The sequence below is a fragment of the Odocoileus virginianus genome, chromosome 33 (assembly GCF_023699985.2).
Source record: "Odocoileus virginianus isolate 20LAN1187 ecotype Illinois chromosome 33, Ovbor_1.2, whole genome shotgun sequence".
Classification (NCBI taxonomy): Eukaryota; Metazoa; Chordata; class Mammalia; order Artiodactyla; family Cervidae; genus Odocoileus; species Odocoileus virginianus.
In genome coordinates, this window is record NC_069706.1 from 26589089 (window position 1) to 26610883 (window position 21795).

At 50.3% G+C, this 21795-nt stretch overlaps 2 protein-coding genes across 4 annotated transcripts; one reads left to right on the forward strand and one right to left on the reverse strand.

Annotated features, from left to right (window-relative positions):
- Positions 1 to 558: 558 nt before the first annotated feature.
- On the forward strand, positions 559 to 10719 carry SUMF2 (sulfatase modifying factor 2). 2 transcript variants are annotated; one of them, XM_020893722.2, is made up of 9 exons: positions 562 to 700; positions 2322 to 2478; positions 5632 to 5746; positions 6484 to 6528; positions 6905 to 7055; positions 7902 to 7957; positions 8740 to 8824; positions 9003 to 9147; positions 10548 to 10719. In XM_020893722.2, exons 1-9 carry the CDS (start codon positions 634 to 636, stop codon positions 10630 to 10632), a joined length of 906 nt encoding a protein of 301 aa, XP_020749381.1. In that variant the 5' UTR covers positions 562 to 633; the 3' UTR covers positions 10633 to 10719. The 2 variants fall into 2 exon arrangements, with proteins under 2 accessions (XP_020749382.1, XP_020749381.1); XM_020893723.2 differs by lacking the exon at positions 5632 to 5746 and having other exon boundaries at positions 559 to 700; positions 2322 to 2428.
- Positions 10720 to 11114: 395 nt separating this feature from the next.
- Positions 11115 to 21791, reverse strand: PHKG1 (phosphorylase kinase catalytic subunit gamma 1). 2 transcript variants are annotated; one of them, XM_020893720.2, is made up of 10 exons: positions 19106 to 21791; positions 16499 to 16588; positions 15558 to 15736; positions 15074 to 15128; positions 13938 to 14003; positions 13499 to 13662; positions 13013 to 13103; positions 12718 to 12871; positions 12429 to 12554; positions 11115 to 12051 (listed from the first exon to the last, which is right to left on the reverse strand). In XM_020893720.2, exons 2-10 carry the CDS (start codon positions 16579 to 16581, stop codon positions 11806 to 11808), a joined length of 1164 nt encoding a protein of 387 aa, XP_020749379.1. In that variant the 5' UTR covers positions 16582 to 16588; positions 19106 to 21791; the 3' UTR covers positions 11115 to 11805. The 2 variants fall into 2 exon arrangements, with proteins under 2 accessions (XP_020749379.1, XP_070317362.1); XM_070461261.1 differs by lacking the exon at positions 19106 to 21791 and adding an exon at positions 18017 to 19096.
- Between the last annotated feature and the right edge of the window lie 4 nt (positions 21792 to 21795).

A 21795-nucleotide genomic window follows, 5' to 3' on the forward strand; every position in this document is an offset into this window, starting at 1 on the left:
TCTCCCAGTTTGCCCAAGTTCACATCCATTGCATTAGTGATGCCATCCAGCCATCTCATCCCCTGACGCCCTCTTCCCTCAACCATTCCCAGCATCAGGGACTTTTCCAGTAAGTCAGCTGTTCACACCAGAAGACCAAAATACTGGAGCTTCCTCTTCTAGACCTTAATCCTGAGAAAATAGCTTTTTGTTAATTAACCGGTTCTAGAACACAGCGTCGGAGAAGGCAATGGCGCCCCACTCCAGTACTCTTGCCTGGAAAATCCCTGGAGGAGTCTGGTAGGCTGCAGTCCATGGGGTCGCCGAGTCGGACATGACTGAGCGACTTCACTTTCACTTTTCACTTTTATGCATTGGAGAAGGAAGTGGCAACCCACTCCAGTGTTCTTGCCTGGAGAATCCCAGGGATGGGGTCGCACAGAGTCGGAGACGACTGAAGTGACTTAGAACACAACGTGGAAATTTGGGACTCTAGTCCCTGCTTAACTCCGGATTTCCAGCTGGGTGGGCTCCCGTGACCAGTGCGCACGCGCGCGCAGGGCACGGCCGCCGACGTGAGGCGTGCGGGGCGCGTGCGCGAGAGCCGCAGGGTGGTGCTACTGCAGCGGTGCTCACGGGGCTCGTGTTCCCGGCATGGGAACTTCGCTGTCGCCGCTGCTGACTGTTCTGTCGCTCCTCTCCGGCCGGTGGCTCGAACTAGGTCAGTGTGCTGGCCTGCCCGACTGTCCCAGGAGGCAGGAGGAAAGGGGTGGGGCGCTCGGCCACCGCGGCTGTCAGCGCCCGGAGGCACCTCCCAGAGGCGGCCAACTGGGCGAGGGGGTTAACAGCTTATATCGTTGTATTTCACTTTTTATTTTAACTTTTAATTTATTATTCTGGAATCTTTTGAGCATAAAAAAGTTAATAAAACGAGCCTCTCCCGCCTGTCCCCCCACCCCCCACGTACCTGTTTCCCAATTTAAACAGTTGCCAGTTTTAATCTTGCTTGTTTGGAACCCCTTCCATTTTTCCATTACTCTGGGAGGTTTAGTTTGGAGTGAATTGAGGCACGATATAGTTTTATTCGTAATTATTTAGTTTGAATAGCCAAAAAGACACGAAATCACACACACACACAGAGTGTCACTAACTCTCCCACCTAAAAAATTAACAATACTCCTTAATGTCATTGAACATCCAGTTAGTGTTCAAATTCATCTGCTGTGTTCTTAAATTATAGTTTACTTGTTGAATTAATGTCAAAATAAAATTCAAATATTGCTATTGTGTGTTGTTTCTTAATTCTCTTTTAGTCTGAGAATTTCCTGCTTGCTCTATTCCACCCTCCAGCCTCCCTTAAAGATGATGAAATCATTGGTGTGTGTCAGTGAGATCCAGAAAAGGGCCAAAGATAAGATTCTGGGGAACGTGAAAACATGTGGACTCTGCCTTTAGGAAACTTATAGTACTTAGACATCTTTAGGTAAAAACACAACAAAGTAGTACATCAAGCCAGAAAAGTGTGGCCTTTAGGGCCTTAGTTTGTTCCCGTCAAATGAGGGAGTTGAAATAAAGATCCTTTTAATTCTATGATTTTTTTGAGGCATTCAAACAGCAAGTATGAGAGAGTTCATTCGATTATTTGATGATAATTTTTGTGCACTTGTGCTAGGTGCCAGGTATAGCCTGGAAAAATAGATGTAGTTCTTTTCTTTCTTATATGATATAATGGAGAAGAGGCAAAGAAACAACATGAGCAGAAGAATGAGTGGCAAGTTGATAGATGTATTTAAAGGCTATGTTGTTGTTTAGTTGCGAAATCTTGTCCGACTCTTGCAACTCCAGGGACTGTAGCCTACCAGGCTTCTCTGTCCATGGGATTTCCCAGGCAAGTATTCTTCAGTGGGTTGCCATTTCCTTCTCCAGGGGATCTTCCCAACCCAAGGATCAAACCTGTGTCTCCTGCATTGGCAGGCAGATTCTTACAATGTTTAGATTTATCCTACTGGGACAAAGGGTTGTCATGTAGAGGGACAGAGAGGTAAAGAAAATCATTTGTTGAAAACCTGCCATGTGCTAAACATCTCACACATTTAATATAGCCATGCATTTGAGTTAGTTAGATATTACCCCCATTTTATAGATGAAGAGACTGAAATCCAGAAGAAGTAATTTGCCCACAGTCATTCAGCAAATTAAGTGACAGAATAAGAATTTAAAGCCAAATTTTTCAGCCTCCAGATTTTTTCACTATAGCATTGAGCCTTACATATGATCCAAATATTACCACTTATTTTATATATATTCATGTAATTAATGACCACTTTCTTTTTCCTCTGCAGGAAATGGACAGACAACCAACATGGTCCAGCTGCCAGGCGGGAGATTCCAGATGGGAACCAACTCACCAGACGGCAGAGATGGTGAAGGACCTGTCCGGGAGGTGACGGTAAAACCCTTTGCCATCGACATATTTCCTGTCACCAACAAAGACTTCAGGTACTCCCAGTGTTCTTCCAGGAGAAGTAACTCCTGGAAGAGTTATTCTAATATTTCACAATATTTAAAAGGAGATTAGCTTGTTCACAATCAGAATATCATCTTTGCAAGTGTTATCTGCATTTTTCAGATGAGGACTCTGAAGTCCAAAGAGGTTTACTTCATTTTTCATTAGTGGCCAACTGGGCCTGTAACTCAGATCCCCTGACTCTTGAGCCAGTGGATTTTTCCATGTACTAGGCATACCACTGAGAAATATGGGCAGAAGTCAGACACTCTTCATCAGGGGAGGAGGAGTCGGGAGAAGGGTCATAATAGTTGAGAGTTCCTTAAATTCCCTTTATATTGGGTTGGCCAAAAAGTGCATTTGGTTTTAAGTTAAAATGACATATTTTTCAGTTTCAACAAGGATGTTATTGAACTAACTGAACAGACTTCTTGGCCAACCCAGTATTACTTAGGGAAATGGAATTATTTCCAGAATCAAACATTTTGATTCCAGCTTAATCTAAGAAGCCATGTTGAATGCCTCAATGTCCCCACAGTGATACATTATGAGTAGGTTAAAGTAGAAAATGATTCAGCATATGTCAGTAATTTACCTTCAAACAGTGGAGGGAGGAGTATATAGAAAGGAGGCGGAAAGGAAGAGGGGAGGATGGGAAGACAAATAAAGCAAATGTGAAAAATGACATAAATTTTACATTTGTGGATTTAAAACTTTTTAAGATCAAAACTTGCTGGTGAAAATTGATTCAGGAGACTCAGGCTAAAATAAGCGTAAAGATTGTCAGTAAACTCCTCAGGCCTTTTGACTCATTGGTTCCAGTCTAGGGATTTGTCTTGAAGAATTAAGGTTGTCAAAAAAAGTTTAGCTAAAAAGGTGACTTTGCAAATAAATGTTAACAATTTAAGGATCACTTAAATATATTGTATCAATATAACAGAATACTTAGCAGCCTTAAAAAAACCTGCTGTCAAAAAGAGATAGTTAAAAAGTGTTGTGAAGAAAGGTTACAAAATACTACATAGGATATGGCCCAGTTTTTGTTTTTTTTTTTCTGAAAATCCAGTTTATTTTCCATGTGGACAGATCCAGTCAGTGTGATCAGTTTTCTGCATGTGTAATAATTTATCAAAATAAGTTTTCCCACAAGACTCTTTCCCATCAACTCTGAAAATCCTGGTCTTACAACATACCCAAATAAAGCTCTTGAAAATCACCTCTTTAAATTTGGAAGAAAGTGTGGCAAGTCTTTCCTGTTATATTTACTGAACTACACATGGCTAAAGAGCAATTTATTAAACTATGTGTATAGAATGTATATGCATTAAAAAGAACTGGAAGATGCAGTATTGCATGAGGTGATGGATTGCTCATGTTTTTGCGATTTCCAAATGAAAATAATGACAGGAAGAACCTTATGAAAGCAATTTAAGAACCCTTGACTGGGGACATCCCTGGCAGTCTAGTGATTAAGACTCTGTGTTCTCAAAGCAGGGCACTGGTTCAGTTCTTGGTCAGGGAACTGAGATTCTGCATGCTGCACAGTGTAGCCAAAATAAATAAATAAAATAGAGATGTCATCTTTAAAAAAAAATACTTGGTTGTGGAGTGAAGAGGGAGCGAATATAGACAGTTGTATCTTGGTGTGATAATGGATGATTTTAGCTTTTTCCTTTTTACTTACCTATGTTTTCTCATGTTTCTATAATATAATGTTATACATGCTTTAAAAAACATTTTTAAAAGGAAAGTTATTAAAATCAAAGGAGAAATCACCTCTGATCAGGCTCACACCACATCATGACAACCATAAATTGCTAGCTAGATAGATGCATTCTTTTATGTTTCAAATGATGACCTTTTAGATGAAGGAAGTATAATGTCACCTCCAGCAAGCCCCTAAACTTTGCTTAGAACCTATAATCTGTGTTTACCTCTCTGGTAAGAGTCTCAAACCATTCAGATGGTCAGAGGTCAGTAAGTAGCTGTTGCTACCAAACCTCACCTCCTCCTGCATTCTCAATACCCCTTTGATGGGTGAACAGTTTCTTCTCACATCAGAGGGCTGACACCAACCGGGTACTCTCAGTCCAGAGAAAACAATCTGTCTTATCCTGGAAATCTGCATGTTGAAATTGGCTCAGCCATACCAAACTATATGAAAATCCATTCTAAAATCTCAGCAAGTCATTTAAAAAAAAAATTATTTATTTGGTGACATTGGGTCTTAGTTGCAGCACTTGGACTCTCTAGTTGTGGCTTTCAGGTTCAGCAGCTCCTCGGCATGTGGGATCTTAGTTTCCCTACCAGGGATCCAACCCGCATCCCCTGCATTGCAAGGCAGATTCCCGCTGGACCACAGGGAAGTCCGTCAGCAAGTCATTTCAATTTGATTCAATTTCTCTCATCTGTCTGAGGGAGATAGTAAAACCTATTCTCCCTTCCTCCCATGCCTCCCATGATCGATGTGAGATTAGGTATGTGATGAAGAGAGACCAACTCCCTGCCCTTGAATCTTCTCAGCAGCTTTATTCACTATCTCCAAAAACTGGAGATAACCCAGATGACCTGCAGCTGGTGAATGGATAAACGAAATCTGGTCTGTCCATCCAGTGAAATATTACTCAGCAATAAAAAAGAACAAAAACTGCCCCCCCCCAAAAAAAGGAACAAACTACTGACACTGTCAACAACACAGATGATTCTTGGAAGCAGTATGCTAAGTGAAAGAAGCCAGACCCCAAAACTGCATACTGCATGATTCAGTTTATGTGAATTGATATTCTAGGAAAGGCAGAACTATAGAGACAAAAAACAGAGCAGTGATTGAGGAGGCATCGGGGAATTTGGGGGGGCAGTTAATGAACTTCTCTGTATCTTGATTGTGACAATGACCATATGCTTTATCAAAACTCACAAAACTATACCCCAGAAAGTGTGAATTCTCCTGTTTGTGAACTGCACACACAGAAAGAAATTTTAAAAGAAAATCTGCTCAGGTTCTCAGGTTAATTCCTTGTAGTTCCTGAAGACTCTATGATGTGTGACTAATAGGATAAGGGTGTATGAGGTTTGCTGGAGCAAGAGAGGGTGAGGGTGGAGCACAGAAGCCTGTCAGCTAAACTCTACGAAATCTCTCTTTTTAGGGAATTTGTCAGGGAGAAAAAGTACCGCACAGAGGCTGAGGTGTTTGGGTGGAGCTTTGTCTTTGAGGACCTTGTTTCTGATGAGCTTAGAAACAAAGCAACCCAGAAAATGCAGGTAAGAGAACCCAGGGTTGCAGCTGGGCTCATGGGAGTGGGACCTGGACCAAGAACCCTATGGGTTCTAGAGGGTCACCTGGGCCATAGTAGAGACTCAAACCTGAGAACCAGAGGCAGGGAAGAAGCCAAAGAGACCCACCCTGGAAGAGCCAGATGAGCACACACTCCCGGGATGTTCACTTTGTGCTGAGGTCCGCATAGAGAGACCCTGTAAAGATGCAGATAATACACAGGGTTCAGGGTACTCCCTGGACCAGCCAGAGAACCCCTGGAGAAGCCTCCTTCTAATAAGGGTGGTGAGGTGTCAAACTTTAAAGATTCTGAACACAGGGGCTTCCCTGGTGGCTCAGTGGTAAAGAATCCGCCTGCCAACGCAGGAGATGGGGGTTTGATCCCTGATCCAGGAGGATCCCACATGCCAAGGAGTGACTAAGGCCATGTGCTACAACTACTGAGCCTGTGCTCTAGAGCCTAGGAGCCGCAACTACCAAAGCCCATGAGCCTTGATAAGAGAACCCACCGCAACGAGAAGCCCGTGTACCGCAACTAGAGAGTAGCCCTGCTCACCCTAGCTAGAGGAAAGCCAGCGCAGCAGCAAACACCCCGCACAGCCATAAATAATAAATAAGTAAAAGATCCCAGACACAACCTCACTTGGACCACCGGAGTCTCAGCCTGAAGTCTCTGCCTCGCTGGGCCAGAGCACCTTGTAATTGCACTCCTTCCTTTTTGCAGTCTCTCCTCTGGTGGCTCCCCGTGGAAAGGGCATTCTGGAGGCAGGTAAGGGTTGGTTCCTCTGTCTTGTTTCCTGCTGCTGCTGACTCTCGTTGTGGAAGCCTGGCTTCCCATGATCCCTTGCCCATCTGGGAATACTGAGTTTAAAAGGATGACGGAGAAATTTCAGGGAAGCAGCCAAGTTGGCCTGTGCGCTCTGCCCCAGTCCTTTTACCCTGGCCTGTCCCCTTTGTCCACTTTCTCCCTTTCGTCTCCCGTAGTCCTTCTGTCTGTCTCTGGACCTTTCCTCACTCACCAGGCTCTCTCTTCCTACCTCCTTGCTCCATCTAGTGGTAAAAGCTGAACACAGGCACCCTAAGCATAGCCTTCCTCAGACTTCATGAGCTCCCAGAAGCTTGTCTCACTTCATCCTGGCTATCAGCCTGCAGGTCCTGGCTCTGGCATCCGAGAGAAACTGGAGTTCCCAGTGGTACACGTGAGCTGGAATGATGCCCGTGCCTACTGTGCTTGGCGGGGGAAACGGCTGCCCACTGAGGAAGAGTGGGAGTTTGCTGCCCGAGGGGGCTTGAAGGGTATAGAGACGCCAGGGCGATCTCCCTTGATTCTTTCTCTCCATCCTGCCTTGCATGGGGGTGGGGGGTGGGCTTCAAAGGGTGGGACGGGCTCATACTCCCTGGAGTAGTGCTTCTTACACTCTGTGGTCATGGATCAGTTGTTACTGTTACTTCTAATCTGTCTCAAACCAGTACTTCCATAAAATACCATAAAAATAACTAGAAAATAGAATGAAAATTTAATCAGTGGAGATTCCATAGACATGTGCCACTTCAGATAAATATAATCAGAACCACATGGCATGAGGAAAAGTGTTACCTACACTGGATACCTTTTCCATAGCTGTGGAGGGATTAATGTGACAAACAGCTGTTTGTTCATAACTCAGTTATTTTTCAGTCCTAACTAAACAAAAAGTTAGAGTGAAATAGCAATTCCCCATATTCACTGCCTCTACACAGTCTTTGAATGAACACCAGCTATACCCATAGTCAGTATTGTTAATGTGATAAATGAGATTGCTTGTTCATTGATCCAGTCTAAGTCCAATGAATAAGTCTCTCCATGCTTACCCTCAGTTTCTATACTTACCCCAGCATGAGTGGGTAACACATAGTTTACAGAATGGCACTGGTCCATAAACCACACCTAGGATTGTGCTGTCCAGGAACAGATCAGAAGTCAGGGGCTCTGAGTGCAGTTCTGTGAGGGCAAGGGAAGGGCATGAGATGTCAAAGTGAGTCATCTTACTCTTCTTTCTCATCACCTCCTCTCTTCCTTTCGGTCCCCTCGCTCCTTCTGTCTTTCCCTTCTTCCCCAACCCTTCACCTCTCCCCTCCGCTGTCTCCTTGCCCACCTGGCAGGTCAGGTGTACCCCTGGGGAAACAAGTTCCAGCCAAACCGCACCAACCTGTGGCAGGTAAGACAAGTTCCTCGCCCTGTTCTTTTCTCAGGGTGGTAAAGGGGTAAGGCGAAAGACAGTGTAGTGGGGCTGCATAGTAAAGATGAGCAGTGTGTGCTCGGGAGCGCATCCCTGCCTGGAGGTGGGGGAGTGACTGGATGGTGAACGTGCCATTTGAGCTGGTGGACCTGGAGCTTGCCGGGAGAAAAGTGGAGGAAGCAATATGCATGTCAGCAGTGGGGAAGGGTACAGCATGTTCAGAGACGTGACAGACTCCGAAGGCTGGTGCCCAGAGCCACTGCACTCCAATCAAATGAATAAGTTGAACAAATGACGTCAGCAAACACTGGTTACTTGTTCCAGAATCTTGGTGGTAAAGAGCAGGAGGTGAGGAAGGCAGGGTCAGGGCAGGTGAGGGAGAGTGATGCCTGTTGGTGGTGGAAGGGCAGGCGAAGGTACAGGGGAACACTGGTTCCTGTAGGGAGAGGCGGCGTACAGAGCGGGCAGGTGGGGCCTTTCCTCCGAAGGCACATGGGGCTCATGCGGCTGAGGGAAGTCGCTGAGAGTGGAGAAGTTGTGGGTGGGCTGGGCGGGTGTGGACACACGGGGAACCACACAATTCCTAATCCAGTCAGGAGGTCATGGTGGAGGACACGAGGCAGCTGGCTTGGGACCTCAGGTCACTGCCCCATGCCCTTCCCCTGCCCCAGAGGGTGCCTCAAGATGGCCTTGGTTAAAACCCCTCTGGGCAAGTGGACGGTAAATCCTGAAGCCTAAACATCCCCTCCAACCCACCCCAGGGAAAGTTCCCCAAGGGCGACAAGGCTGAGGATGGCTTCCATGGTGTCTCCCCTGTGAATGCTTTCCCCCCACAGAACGACTACGGTAAGACTGCACAGCGGGTTGCTGTCAGCGTTCACGGGTTGGTTGGTGGAATGGTTCTGCCTGGTGGTTGAGGCAGGAGAAGTAGCGCTGGGAAACATTTGGTCCCCCAGGCCGTTGTTGGTCAGGGCGGGTGGGGGTGGCATACCCAGCCAGGGCCTGACCTGCCACTGTGCCGCAGGGCTCTATGACCTCGTGGGCAACGTATGGGAATGGACAGCGTCACAGTACCAGGCTGCCGACCAGGACATGCGTGTCCTCCGGGGGGCGTCCTGGATCGACACAGCCGACGGCTCTGCCAACCACCGGGCGCGTGTCACCACCAGGTGCGGGGCTGGGTCCTGGTCTTCTGGAGCACAGGTAGCACCGGAGCTGGTGTGGGCGCTGCTTCCACACCGCTCTCTCCACTGGGGGTGTGTGGCTCCAGAAGAGAAAGCAAGCCAAACTCACCAGGTAAAGCCAGGAGCCCGGTGCCTTTTCCTGCCAGCTCTCAGCACCGAGGGAGACTGTGTCTGACGTCTTAATATGTGGGTTTTTCTCCTCCTCATAGCTAGGCGTGCACAGGGAGGGGACTGGAATGGCCACATCAATAGGTCATGGCCAGGGATCATTGAAATATTAACTTTTTTAACAAGAGGGCACGTAAAAAGACATTTTCTGCAACCATTTTGTTTTACAATCAAGGAAAAATAGACTCAGGGAGGTCCTGGGACCTGCTCGTTTCATACAGATGATTAGTGACAGTGCTGGCCCCTGAACGGTAGAGTTCCCAGCTCCCAAATTGCCTTCTAGGACTTTCTGCTTTGTCTGTAGATTTGTTTTGATTAATCTCCCTGCAGCTGCTCCTGCACCTGGGTTCCCTAAGGATGGTAGAGGGGCGCTGTGGATTAGCCTCACCTTTTTCTGTTTTGTAATGTTTATTTACTTATGTGTTTGCCTGCATTGCATCAGGCAGGATCTTCCATTGTGACTCACAGACTCTCTAGTTGTGGCACTCAGGCTCAGCTGCAGTGCACCTGCTTACTTGCCCCAAGGAATGTGGGATCTTCATTCCCCGACCAGGGATCGAACCCCACTCCCTGCATTGCAAGGCAGATTTTTAACCACTGGGCCACCAGGAAGCCTTTCCCCTTTTACCTTAGGACAAAGTAGTGGAGAAAGGATTCGTCTGGGGACCAGGAAATTGGGTTTGCTGCTGATTCCGCTGAAGCAGTGGTGGCCCTTGGGCAAGACATTTAAATCTTCCTGGTATCTGATTCTGGGGTCTGTGAGATGGTGAACAAAACCTACCCTCCAGAGCAGTAAGAGAAATAGCAAATGCAGTAATCCATGTGACAGTTCTTTGAAAAGTGTGAGTACTGATTGACGCTATGATGTTCTCACTTGTTGCCGACAGGTTCATTTTGACTGAGTTATTAGTCTAAACTACCAACAGTTGGAAGTTATTAGGCATGGCCTTTCCTGCCTTTTATGCAGTCTCAGGACCACCCTCTCTTCCTCCACCCTGTCCCAAGGTCCCTTCTTAGCTCTCCCACTCCCCAGGAATGGCACGCCCTCTGGACCTGCCCTCATACCACTTTTCTTTCCAAACCAGGCCCTCCCCAGTCCCCAGCCCCCAAATCTCCCAGATGACAGCAGGCCCTGGGAGCTGGAGCAGGAGAGCTGAGTGAGGCCCAGGCCCCTTTCTCAGCAAATGTCCGTTCTCTCTCCGCTTCTCTGGTGGCAGGATGGGCAACACTCCAGATTCAGCCTCAGACAACCTAGGCTTCCGCTGTGCTTCCAGTGCAGGCCGACCACCCGGGGAGCTGTGAGTGGCCATGCAGAAACCAGAAGAGTCCTGTGGCACCCAGGCCACTCCCCAGCCACATTCCAAACACAGCCAGACTCCAGATGACCTCCATCCCCTTCCCCATCCTCTGTGACAGGCACCTCTCCCCAGGGCAGGAAAGGACCCTGACCTCAGGGGTGACACTGTGTCTTCAGAAGGGGCCCAAGTTATTGATTGTGGCCAGGAGCTGGATGTTTCTCTTAGAGGTCTGATATTGACCACATAGGAGGGCACATACTCAAACAGTTGGGGGCTCAGAAAGGCAGTTTGTGAAAAAATTTTCAATCTGTTCCTTCCCCCTTTCATGATGTCTGACCCAGGGATCTGACATTATTCAAGGCAGAATCTCCCCCAACCCAGAAATCAAACCAGGGTCTCATGTACTGCAGGCGGATTCTTTACCAACTGAGCTCTCAAGGAATCCAGAATCTCCCCGGGCCTCCTTATTCTCCCAGCAAGTTGCCATAGAAAGAAAATGATACCTTTATTTGCCTTATTTGTGGGGTTTCACACATCTCCAAGGGAACCTGGTTTCCAGCACATGAAATGCAGTTCCGTGGGCTCTTTAAAGCTCAATGTCAGTGTTAAAAGGGTCTAGGAGAACCATGGATTTACCAGATGAGACTGTGCACCATGGGAGTCACAGAATGAATGATACTCAGAAGAAACAGCAGATGGGTCCCTTTCTACTGTTAATTATTCAAGGGCTCCCATATGCCTCTATAAACGTCCCCAGAGAAGAACTGGCTCCCGTGGTGTCACTGGATATTGTGGGGTCAGTAAAAATCGTCTGTGATTGTGATTCTCAGACTGGTCTCTTTCATCCTCACCCTGGGACCCTCCGGGCAGTGCACTGAGTGTCAGTAACTCTGGGGCTCCCAGAGGAGAAGCGGAGATGGTAGTAAACCTACCTGGACAGTGGAGCTGCAAGAGGCTCCAGGTTCTAGACCGCAGCTGGTCCCCCAATCTGGGGGCCTGACTCCGACTGCACTGACCACCAAGTAGTGCCCCTGAGAGGGGAGAGTGGCCCCGGTTCCTGGGGTCCTGGCCAGGGCCAAGTGCACCCTCTGGACAGGGCCCTGCACACGCTCTCCCCCTTTCGGTGGCTTCTGCACCCTGCCTGACATCCGCCCCACCTACGCCGCCGGCCCTCCCCTCAGAAGTCCTCCTCAGCCAAGGAGAGGAGCACGGCCTTGGGCGTGTTCTCGAAGAGGGCCGCCCGGTTCTGCTGCTGCCCTTTCTTCACCCAGTGACCGTAGATCCGGAAAGCATAGGCATCAATGAGTCGCCGCAGAGGCCGGAGGGCGTAGGGGTCTCGAATGACGATCTCCCGGGTCACGGGCTTCACCCGGCGGTACTGGTAGTAGATGCGCACGGAAGCCAGCACCGTCAGGCAGATCACCTGCGGGAGGCGGGGCCTGAGCACCGGGCTACACCCCCTGGGCCTGTCTCCTCCCGCGTCCAGCGCAGGCCAACCCGAGCTTGTATGCCTCCAAGCCTCGTGTGGCGTCGGCTGGGCGCGTCCTAGCGTCACCGACCCCCGACCCCCATTACCCCCGTTTCCGCCCTACCCGCAATTGCAGGCTTGTAGGCTGTCAGCGCCAGAAGCCAGAAGAAATTGAGCTGGAACCATCACAGGGCTGGGTGGGAGGGGTAAGGGCGGGTGCTCTGGAAACGCCGTGGTCGTAAGGAGTGCTTATGAAGGGCACTGGGGGCTTGGGTTTCAGGGGCCCCGGCGCCCGCCCCGGGGACCCTGAGTGGGAGGTGAGCCCGCAGTACCTTGAACTTGCCCCGGGGGCTGAAGTGACGCACTTCCTCCACCACGTACTGCTGGAAGAAGGGGTGCGCCAAGGCCTCTTCTGCCGAGCAGCGGCTCTGGGGACTCACCACCAAGAAGCGGGAAACCTGAGAGAAACAAGGCGGAACGGAGGACGTGTCAGGCCGGGATCTCTCCCCCAGCAGGCGCCTCCATCTCTCTCACCGCTCCCCCCTGACTCCGACCCCCACGCTGAGAACACTGGACTTGCCCCTCGCCTGTGCCCGGGAGCCAGCATGCCCGGCCTCTCACCAAGTCCTTCACGGTGTCCGAGTAATCGTCCCATTCCGGTGAGCCAAACTGGTAGTTGCCACTCATGATCATTCTCAACATCAGCATCTGCTTGCGGTGCCAGAAGGGCGGGGAGCCGGCCAGCAGCGTGTACATGATGACCCCTGTGCTCCACCTGGCACCGGGGGATCGGCGGAGGGAGGCAGGTGGGCGGGCTGTAGCGCCCACCTCCATCACCCCCTCCCCTGCCAGGTGCTATCGGTCAGAGGGGCACCCCTGTCCCTACAGGTCACCTCCCTCCCCCCAACACACTCACATGTCCACCTCCTTCCCATAGCCGGGGTGGTCATCGTTCATGGAGCACTCGATGATCTCAGGGGCCAGGTAACTAGGGGTCCCACAGACCTCTGCAGGGACAGTTTCCATCGGGGCAGGTCAGCAGAGGCACATGGAAGAGAAAGGCCCACAGAGACAGTGGACATGGAACTGAAGTGGTATGGCCGGACTGGGACTCTGAACACAGCCCCAGGCTCAGAGCCAAGGGCAGGCCAGGGTGCTGGCTCCTATGGCCACCCCCTTGGGGCCTGTCAGTGGCTTGGTTATAGGAGCCAGCACTGGCCTGGAACACAGGCAGTGGGAACCTGGCTCAGCCCAGTCCCGGGAAGAAACACCCAGCCTTGAAATGGTAGAATTTTTTATTCTGGGTGGGGGGGGGGGGGGGAAACCCGGGCAGTCCCCATTCCCGGGAGAGCTGATGAGAGAGCCTGAGCCCCTGACATGGGCCAGGGCCACGTTACCGGACCTCGAAGCTTCTCTCCTGGCTCCAGCTGGCAGGAAAAGCCAAAGTCTGTAAGCTTGATGTTCATGTTATCATCCAGGAGGATGTTCTCGGGCTTCAGATCCCGATGCACGATGTTGAGTCTGTGCAAGGTGGCGATCACCTCCAGCAGGGCTCTCATGATCTTCCTGGGGTAGCACAGGCACACGTTACCCTCATCTGCTACTCTGCAGGGTCAGGTAACAGGCGGGGAGACCGAAGCCCATAGGCTAGCCCGACTGCAAGTGACAGAGGACTCCAGACAGGCGGGCCCACCTAGGCTGGGTCAAGGAAGGAGGGATGCCGCCATAGCCCACGGCGCACACTCCCCAACCAGACCAGTGCATGCCATGCTGCCTCCATGACCTCTGTGCCTAAGCTGGACTCAGACTGGAAGTAGAGAGAGGGGCAAGTGGACCCTCACCTGGTCTCCTTCTCACTCAGGGTGACCTTCTCAGTGAGGTAGTCAAAGAGCTCCCCTCTCTTCATCCTGCGGGGACAGAGGATTTGTCACTGGATGGACCAGCAGGCTACCCCCTCCTTACCCTGTTTCCCACCTAACACTTCCAGGGGTAAAGTGGCCCACTCCCCACGAAGGACCACAATCTGCAGGGAGGAGGTGGGGAGGTGAGTGGAGAGGCTGTCTGGAAAGTTTGGAGAAAGAACAAGGGACACTGGAGGGGTGGGGTGGCACCATAGTGAGGGTCCCCCATGTGTGGGAGTGATAGCATGGACTGGAACCCATCAAAGCCAAAATCAGGCTTAGGGGAGGAGAGAGGGACTCTGAGTCACTGGCCCAAGGTCCCAGACCCAGATTAGAAGGACCAGAGTGTCCTGACTTTTTCCAGGAACAAATGGAAGCAGCAACAGTACAAGTGATGGAGCAGCGGTTTTGCCTGTTTTGGGATTTCTTAGGATTAAGAAGTGTGGTTCCATCTTCCCACTTGGGAGGATCTAGAAGGAGGTCTCTGCTGGAATAATCTAGTTATACCCTGGAGGGCAACTTGAGGCAGCATTAAAAATAACTTCCCAAGCAACTTCTTCAAAGGTTAGAGACATTTGAGCTGCCCCCAAGGGCTCTACAGAACTGAGCCACTGAGCAGATTTGAGACAGCTGCAGCTGGGCAAGGCTGGGAAAGTCTCCCTTGGTTGAATAAAAAAGGTGCATCCTGCCCACCCCTCCAGGGAAAGCAGGGTCCAAGAGATTTTAGCCAGTATCAGAGGGAGACAAGAAAATCCTTGAACTTAGCTGGTGCAGCAGGGAGGGGAGTTCTCTTTGAGGAGCAGCCCAGAAATTACAGATATAACCCTTGTTTCAGACATTATCGGTATCATGTTCCTAAAAAGCAATGTGTGTCTCCGGTTTTGATCACTTCAATTCCATTTAAAACACACTAGGAGAATTCACTAATGGCAGCAGCAGCAGCAAAAAGATATACCAGTAAACACTGGGACACTGCAAGGTCCATCAGCAGGCTCCTGCCTTCCTAGAGCTGGCAGTTTAATTGTACACGAAGACAACAGAATTTTCTCAGTTAGGCCCCAGGCCTGGGTACTTACAGATCAAACACCAAGAAGAAGAAGGTGTTGGTCTCATAGGTGTCCTTCAGCTGTACTGAAATGGAAACAGCTCTTCTCAGGAGCGGAGGAGCCCAGGCGGGGCAGTGGAGGCGCAGGGGAGAGGGGATTAAAGGTGCTGTGGGCTGACTCAGAAGGTGGAGGGGGTATCAGGATTCAAAGGAAGCCTCCCCCTCCCCCCGGGAAAGGGGGCAGCAGGGACTTTGAACTCCCTATTCCCCCACCCGCACCCCTGCCTGTCATCCCTTCTGTGGGACTGGAAGAGGAGGCTTGGAGCTGAATCCTGGGGGCAGGAAGGTGGAGCTGGGAGTCCCAAGCCTCCAGGCACTGCATCAGCGGGGCCCTGGGTTGCAGGAGACAGTCTGAGTGTTTCTGACTAGCTGCACTGGGGCCACACTCCCCGACCTGGGTTATCAGCGTGGAACCGTGGCAGAGCACCCTGCCGTGGCTCAGGGCCAGCACTCACTGATGTTGGGGTGTCCCGAGACCTTGCGCAGGATGTCCACCTCCTTCTGCGTGGCCTCTCGCAGCTCCTGCACCTCCTCAGAGCTGAAGCTGCCCCCGCCGGTGATGTCGATGATCTTCACAGCGTACTCCTGGCACGTGGGCTTGTGGATGCAGCGCCTGACGACGCTGCTCACTCCCCTGGGGGTGCAGAGGACAGATGGTCCCGGGGGCCCCTCACCCCGGGGGAGGCCCACATTCAGGCCACAGCAGAGAGGTCCTGCCTTGTCCCCCAACTCCCTGTGAGCTTTGGGGCAGCAGTCCCCAACTTTGGGGCCCATTTTTGGCACCAGGGGCCAGTTTCATGAAAGACAGTTTTTCCACGGACCCGTGGGATAAGGGATGGTTCTGGGATGATTCAAGCGCATTACATTTATTGTGCATTTTATTTCTATTAGTATTGTATCAGCTCCACCTCAGAGCATCAGGCATTAGATCCCGGAGGTTAGGAACCCCTGCTTTGGGGGACGGAAGGTTGAATAAGGCACAGGGGGTGGGGGTGATTTGCCTGGAGCCAGAAAGGAAGAAGTCTGCTTTCAGGCCTCCTGGTTCCTGGTTCAGTGCTCTTTCTCAGCCCAGAGGAAGAAACGGTACACTCACTCCTAGGACCACAAGCTTCATTCTGACACCTGATCCCTGACCCTGAGCCAAGGCTGGGTTTGGATGTGCTGTCAACAGCTCTGGGGTTGGAGGGGGTGGGGCTCCCTTTGCTGGGAGGGTCTCAGATCTGGGTGCCCTTATACCTGCTTCCTCCATCCAAAACCCCAAACTGAAGTTTTCTCCAAGTGGACAGTGCTTTGGAGATGAAGACAGTCAGGGCTCAGAGTCAAGAAGAGATTGTTCCTGCCTGCAGAGCTGGCCGGAACCTCGGCTAGCACTTCGTGGGGGAGGTCTGGGCCTTACCTGCCCAGGATCTCCTTGGGCTCATAGTTCTCATAGAAGCCCTGTGCAGAATAGGAGTCTGGCAGCGACTTGTCCTGGGTCATATCAGCTCTAAAAGGGGAACAGAAAGAAACCGTCAGCCTTCCTGACCTAGGGGATGTGGTCTGTGAGGGCTAAAACCATCTCTCCTTTAGCTTTGTATTTCCTGGCAGAGGGCTGACCTCTTGTGAATATTCAAAATAAATGCTTGTGAATTTTATAGATGGCCAATGGGAATGTGCTGTATCACACAGCGAGCTCAACCTGGTGCTCTGTGTCAACCTAGAGGGGTGCAATAGGATGGGGGGTGGGAGGGAGGTTCAAGAAGGAAGGGACATAAGTACAGTTATGGCTGATTCCTGTTGGTACATGGCAGAAACCAACACAACACTGTAAAACAATTACCCTTCAATTAAAAATCAATAAATTTTTTAAAATAAAAAAATAATTTTAAAACCACTTGTGAATTTTTAGAAAGCTCTGGAAAGAGCCCAGCTTGCTTCTCCCCACTGGTATAAACTCTTGTGACCCCAGGTGACCACATGGCTCCCAAAATGTTCTCCTTGTTAGCTGTTGCTCCCCAGAAGGAGCAGCAGATAGTCAGCCAGGTCCAAGCCCAGGTTCGAGGCAGGAATCATCAGACCACTGGGCCCCAGGGTTAGCTCTGACAAGGCCAACACACCCCTGGGTTTAGGAAGAACCACCAACAAACTCTGCAAAGGACAAATTAAAGTGCTGTTTCTTTTCCTCTTTGAGGAGATGAAGCTGGTCCTGCTTTCCTTTGCCTGCCCTCTGCACTTGTGGAAAAGGTGAGAAACTTCACGGTTTCATCTTCAAATACGGCGCCCCTATAATCTCACCTTATTGCTCCAGTAGTAACTGTCCTACCTGGAAAACACCTGTCCTTCCAGGACAGGCTTCCTCTGCTTCCCACTGCTGCTTCCTCACTCTTGTCCTCAACCAGGACTTCTGTTGTCACTCTCCCTCCTGCTCTCTTCCTTCCTTCCTCTGTTCTCTTTCCTCCTTTCTTCTTTTTTCCCTTCCTTTTTTAAGTTTTTTTCCCCCCTATATTGTTGTTTTATTTTATTTTGGGGGCTGCACCACTGGGCATGCGTGATCCTAGTTCCCCAACCCGGGATCAAACCCACACCCCCTGCACTGGAAGCTTGGCATCTTAACCACCGGACTACCAAGGAAGTCCCCTTTCCTCCTTCCTTTCTTTCTTTCATACTCTGAGAAGCACTGGGCCAGGTGCTCCGAGGGATGCAGAGCTTGATGGGTGAGTCCTGGTCCTGGCCTCTGGTGTCACTCGTGGTCATGTGCCCACTCCATCCAACTGTGACGGTCTCTGGGACTTCCCAACCATCCCTCCCGTTGTGCCCAGGGCAGGTGTTATTACTAGTGCTGCTCCACAGATGTAAGTCAGCGGCCAGAGGTATCCCTCTGGCCCAGATTCCTGCCCACAGGATGGTCCTGTCCTCAGCATGCCCCGTGCCCTACCTAACGATGACCAGTGAGCCCTGGGTGTTCCCGCTGCACTCTGGGCAGAGCAGAGCCAGGACACTCGGGCCTGGACCCAGAGGAGCTGGCCAGCTTTGCTTCAGGAACGTGGAGGCCACTGGGCACTGAACTCCTTCCTCACTCGGAGGATCTGAGGAATGGAGAAAATGCTGTACCGACCGGAAGAGGGGCAGAGAGAAAACAGGCATGAGCTTCCACCCAGCACAGCCAAAGCTGCCTCTGGTTCCACTTCCATCCTGCTTTCTGGGTCCAAGAAGGCCTGGCCTGATCAAGGGGCCAGTTTGCTGACTGGCGGCAGCCCAGGCTGCCTGGGGACAGGCTGGCTGTTCCAGGAAGCCTGGTGTCCTCACTGCTGGGTGCCTGGTTACCGGGGGAAGGACAAGAATAACAAGAATCTCCTCTGCCAGTGGCAGGCCTGGCGCTGCCTCCACTCCACCCTCGTCAGCAACCCTGGCTAAGCACAGGAGTGTCTGTTCCCCGGAAAAATTAACCCAGTTCCTGGTGAGTCCTGTAAAGTTCCAAGGCAGGCATCTGTTCTCCCCCTCCCCACCTCTCAAAGCCGGGTAGGAGGTCTCTCCTTTCCCCCAGCCCTCCATGCGCAGAGGGTGTATCCGGCCCCAGCCTGGCATGCCATCCCATTCGGGTACCCCATTCCCTGGCATAACCAGCTTCACCCGAGTTCTGGCACTGGGCGGGGGGGGCGGGCATCTTGCCCCATCCCCTTGCTCTAGGCCTAACTTGGGGCCAGCTTCGTGCCTCTGTCCACTGCCCCCACCTGCATCCCCCAAGACGCCTTTGGAAAGGGTCCCCAAATGTGAGGACATAGCCCAGTCCTTTTTGGAACATAACATCGCTCCCTAAAACTGAGAGTCAGCAAACAGTCACAGGGATCTACCTCCTGTGGACAAATAACTTTCAAAAGTCAATGCTGCCATTCTCCTGGGTTCGTCTACTGTCAGAAGTGGGGAGAAGTAGGCCTAGTGGGTTTGGGAGGGTTCTGTCTTCTCTACCCCATGACCTCTCCTGCTCCCCACCTGGCTTTTATCATTCACTGACCCAGCTACTCACCGCTATGTCCTCACAGGCCCTGGAGTGAACGGGATGGGAATCCCAAAAGTCCCGGACCTCCCCAGGGAGAAGGAACAGCGGAGGACTGAAGCGCGTCCCGAGCAGACACTTGCGGCCCGAGTAGCGTATCTTGCTGTTCTTCCTTCGTGCTTTTCTACTTGAGGACGGAAGGCTGATGTGCCAAAAATAAAGCACAACTGCAAAGCTGGGAGGCTGGCCAAGGCTTGGCAGGCCAAGTCTCACCAGGCGGTGACCTCTGGTGGAGGGTGAAGGAAGTTCGGGTGGCCTGGGAGCAGGCAGAACAGCACGTGGTGGTCAGTCCGCGATGTCTTCCCTCGGGAGCTCACTCAGCCTCCAGGCCTGGAGAACAAAGCCAGCTTGCCAGGAATGTACTGGCTTCTCTGTGTGCTGAGCGCCCTGGAGACACCCTTGTGCACCCACGCTGCAAGCCTGACTGCTCGGGGGAGATGCTCAGCTACGGTTTGTGTGGCTGCCTGACCAAATGCAGACCTCAAAGGTTATCCAGTACTCCATCTCTGATCATCCTCCAAGATTTCACTCTTAACCCATTTTGTTTTCAGCCAGCAGTTCCTGATGAATGAGAGGAGGTCCATGTGCCAGGAAAAACACTTGGGCATTAACTGTGGGCAGCTTTGGGCTCCTTGAGTGAGGGTCCTCAACAGTGTGATTATAGCTTAAGAGGTTGACAGAATTGGAAATAATGTATGCTGGCACAAAAAGGGCACTTAAAAAAAATATTTCAAACAAATTAAGTTTTTTCATATTTATTTTTTATTTATAATTTATTTGGCTGTGTCAAGTCCTAGCTGCGGCTGGAGGGGCCTTTGATCTTCTTTGTCACTTCTTTGCATGAGGACTCTAGTTGCGGCATGTGGGATCTACATCCCTGACTCAGGCCTTCTGCATTGGGAGCGTTATGTCTTAGCTACCAGACCACCAGGGAAGTCCCGGTAGACACTTTTTTTAATGCTCTCTCATTCCAAAGCTACCTGTTCTTCAAACCCCTAATTCTAATACACCAAATGAAGAAACGGATAATACTGTGCTTCATACAGATGCTGAGCCTATAAAAACCCACTTAATGAGCATTTTACAATGTACTGCAAATGCACTCTCACTTGGGCCCCTAAAACTCTGGTATTAAGCCAGTTTTAGAGAACGTGATTTGTTCAATGAGGTCACCAAGTAGAAGGGCCTGAGTCAACCCCAGGTGTAGGCCCATGTGCTCTTTCCACGTCACCATCTCTTTCATTCCAGGGAAATACTTTGCTGAATTGCTACACAGAAAGGAGTTGTAAATGACTTTGTGTCTATCCATAAAGGCCACCAGCTTACTGAGATGCAACATCTGGTCCCAAGGATAAAAACACTTAAGTCCCCTCTTACTGTCAAAAAGACTCATTTTTTTCCCTCTCCTGATTCTAAGCTAAACTCATGCTAGTTTAGTTTCAATGCAAGACAAAAATCCCTCTGACCTCAGGGCAAAAGGCCAACACACTTAGTGAATCATTCCCTGTGCCCTTTTCTGTACAGTCATGGTTCCCCCCCAGGGAGAGGCCAGGTCAGCCAGACTTTTGCATTTTATTTTCAGAGGTTCATTTTCCTTGGATTCACTGCTTCAACCCTATTTGGGTACCCAACATAACCATCTTGCCTTGGACATAAACAGCATTAACACTATGAACTCAGATCTTAAGCATTTAGGAAAATAGGCAAAGGAGACCCCTGGTGAACCCAGGAGGGAATAGGCTGGGCGACTGGACGAGAATGAATTGTCTATGGTCATTTATGTCCTTGGGCAATGCAGTCTTGGCCTCTTTGAGGAACTGAATTAGATTAGGTACAGAATGGGGCACTCTGAGAACACTGCTGAGGATAGGAGGTAACAACTGAATAATTCACTCAACAGCATTTCACTCACCTCATGGTAACAGAGAGGAAAATAAAAATCAGATAATGGGAGCCCTGAGAGGTATATTTGAAAGTCAGAAAACTGCAGACCATGTAGACTTGAGGTCAACTCCCAGAAGCAAATGAAATTTTGAGTGGTGAAGGACAGAGCTGGATTCATTAAAAAAAAAAAAAAAGATGCACACTAAATGGAGTCCATCTCCTTAAGGTAACATGGAGTAGGCAACTTTAATCTTTCAGGAAGAGCAACATGCCATGCCTTAAATAGAATGAATTAAAAAAAATTTTTTTTTAATTTGGCTACGTCAAGTCTTAGTTGCAGCACATGGGATTTTTCATCGAAGCACATGGACTCTAGCTGTGGCACACAGGCTTAGCTGCCTTGTGGCATGTGGGATCTCAGTCCCCTGACCAGGGATGGAACCCACGACCCTGCATTGCAAGGCAGACTCTTAACCACTGGATCACCAGGGAAGGCCCCATAATGCCTTATGTAGAGTGAAAGCACTGGCAGGGGAACCACCTGCATTAAGGGAATGATTTTCCATCTCCAACCAATTAACTGGATGTTCCAGGGTGACAGTGGTAGGTACTGCTGACCTGGCCACATGGAGACCGCACGCATAATGGCTCTGCTCCCATGTTTCCTTTATCACTCTCCTGATTTAGGACAGTACTGCACCTGGAACCTGTTTAAGGAGCAGCACATTTGCTGGGGAGCAACAATGTGGCCACTGCTTTAATATCCAGAAACTATA

Excerpts from the sequence above, each read along its gene's own strand:
- SUMF2 (XM_020893722.2), top strand. The coding sequence starts at position 634 with ATGGGAACTTCGCTGTCGCCGCTGCTGACTGTTCTGTCGCTCCTCTCC. Across the intron at positions 6,529-6,904 it reads AAAGGGCATTCTGGAGGCAG|CCTGCAGGTCCTGGCTCTGG; the intron begins GTAAGGGTTGGT and ends CCTGGCTATCAG. Across the intron at positions 7,958-8,739 it reads ACCGCACCAACCTGTGGCAG|GGAAAGTTCCCCAAGGGCGA; the intron begins GTAAGACAAGTT and ends AACCCACCCCAG.
- PHKG1 (XM_070461261.1), bottom strand. The coding sequence starts at position 18,888 with ATGTTATGTTCCAAAAAGGACTGGGCTATGTCCTCACATTTGGGGACC. Across the intron at positions 14,004-15,073 it reads TTCTTCTTGGTGTTTGATCT|GATGAAGAGAGGGGAGCTCT; the intron begins GTAAGTACCCAG and ends CTGTCCCCGCAG. Across the intron at positions 12,872-13,012 it reads TATGGGAAGGAGGTGGACAT|GTGGAGCACAGGGGTCATCA; the intron begins GTGAGTGTGTTG and ends CCCCGGTGCCAG.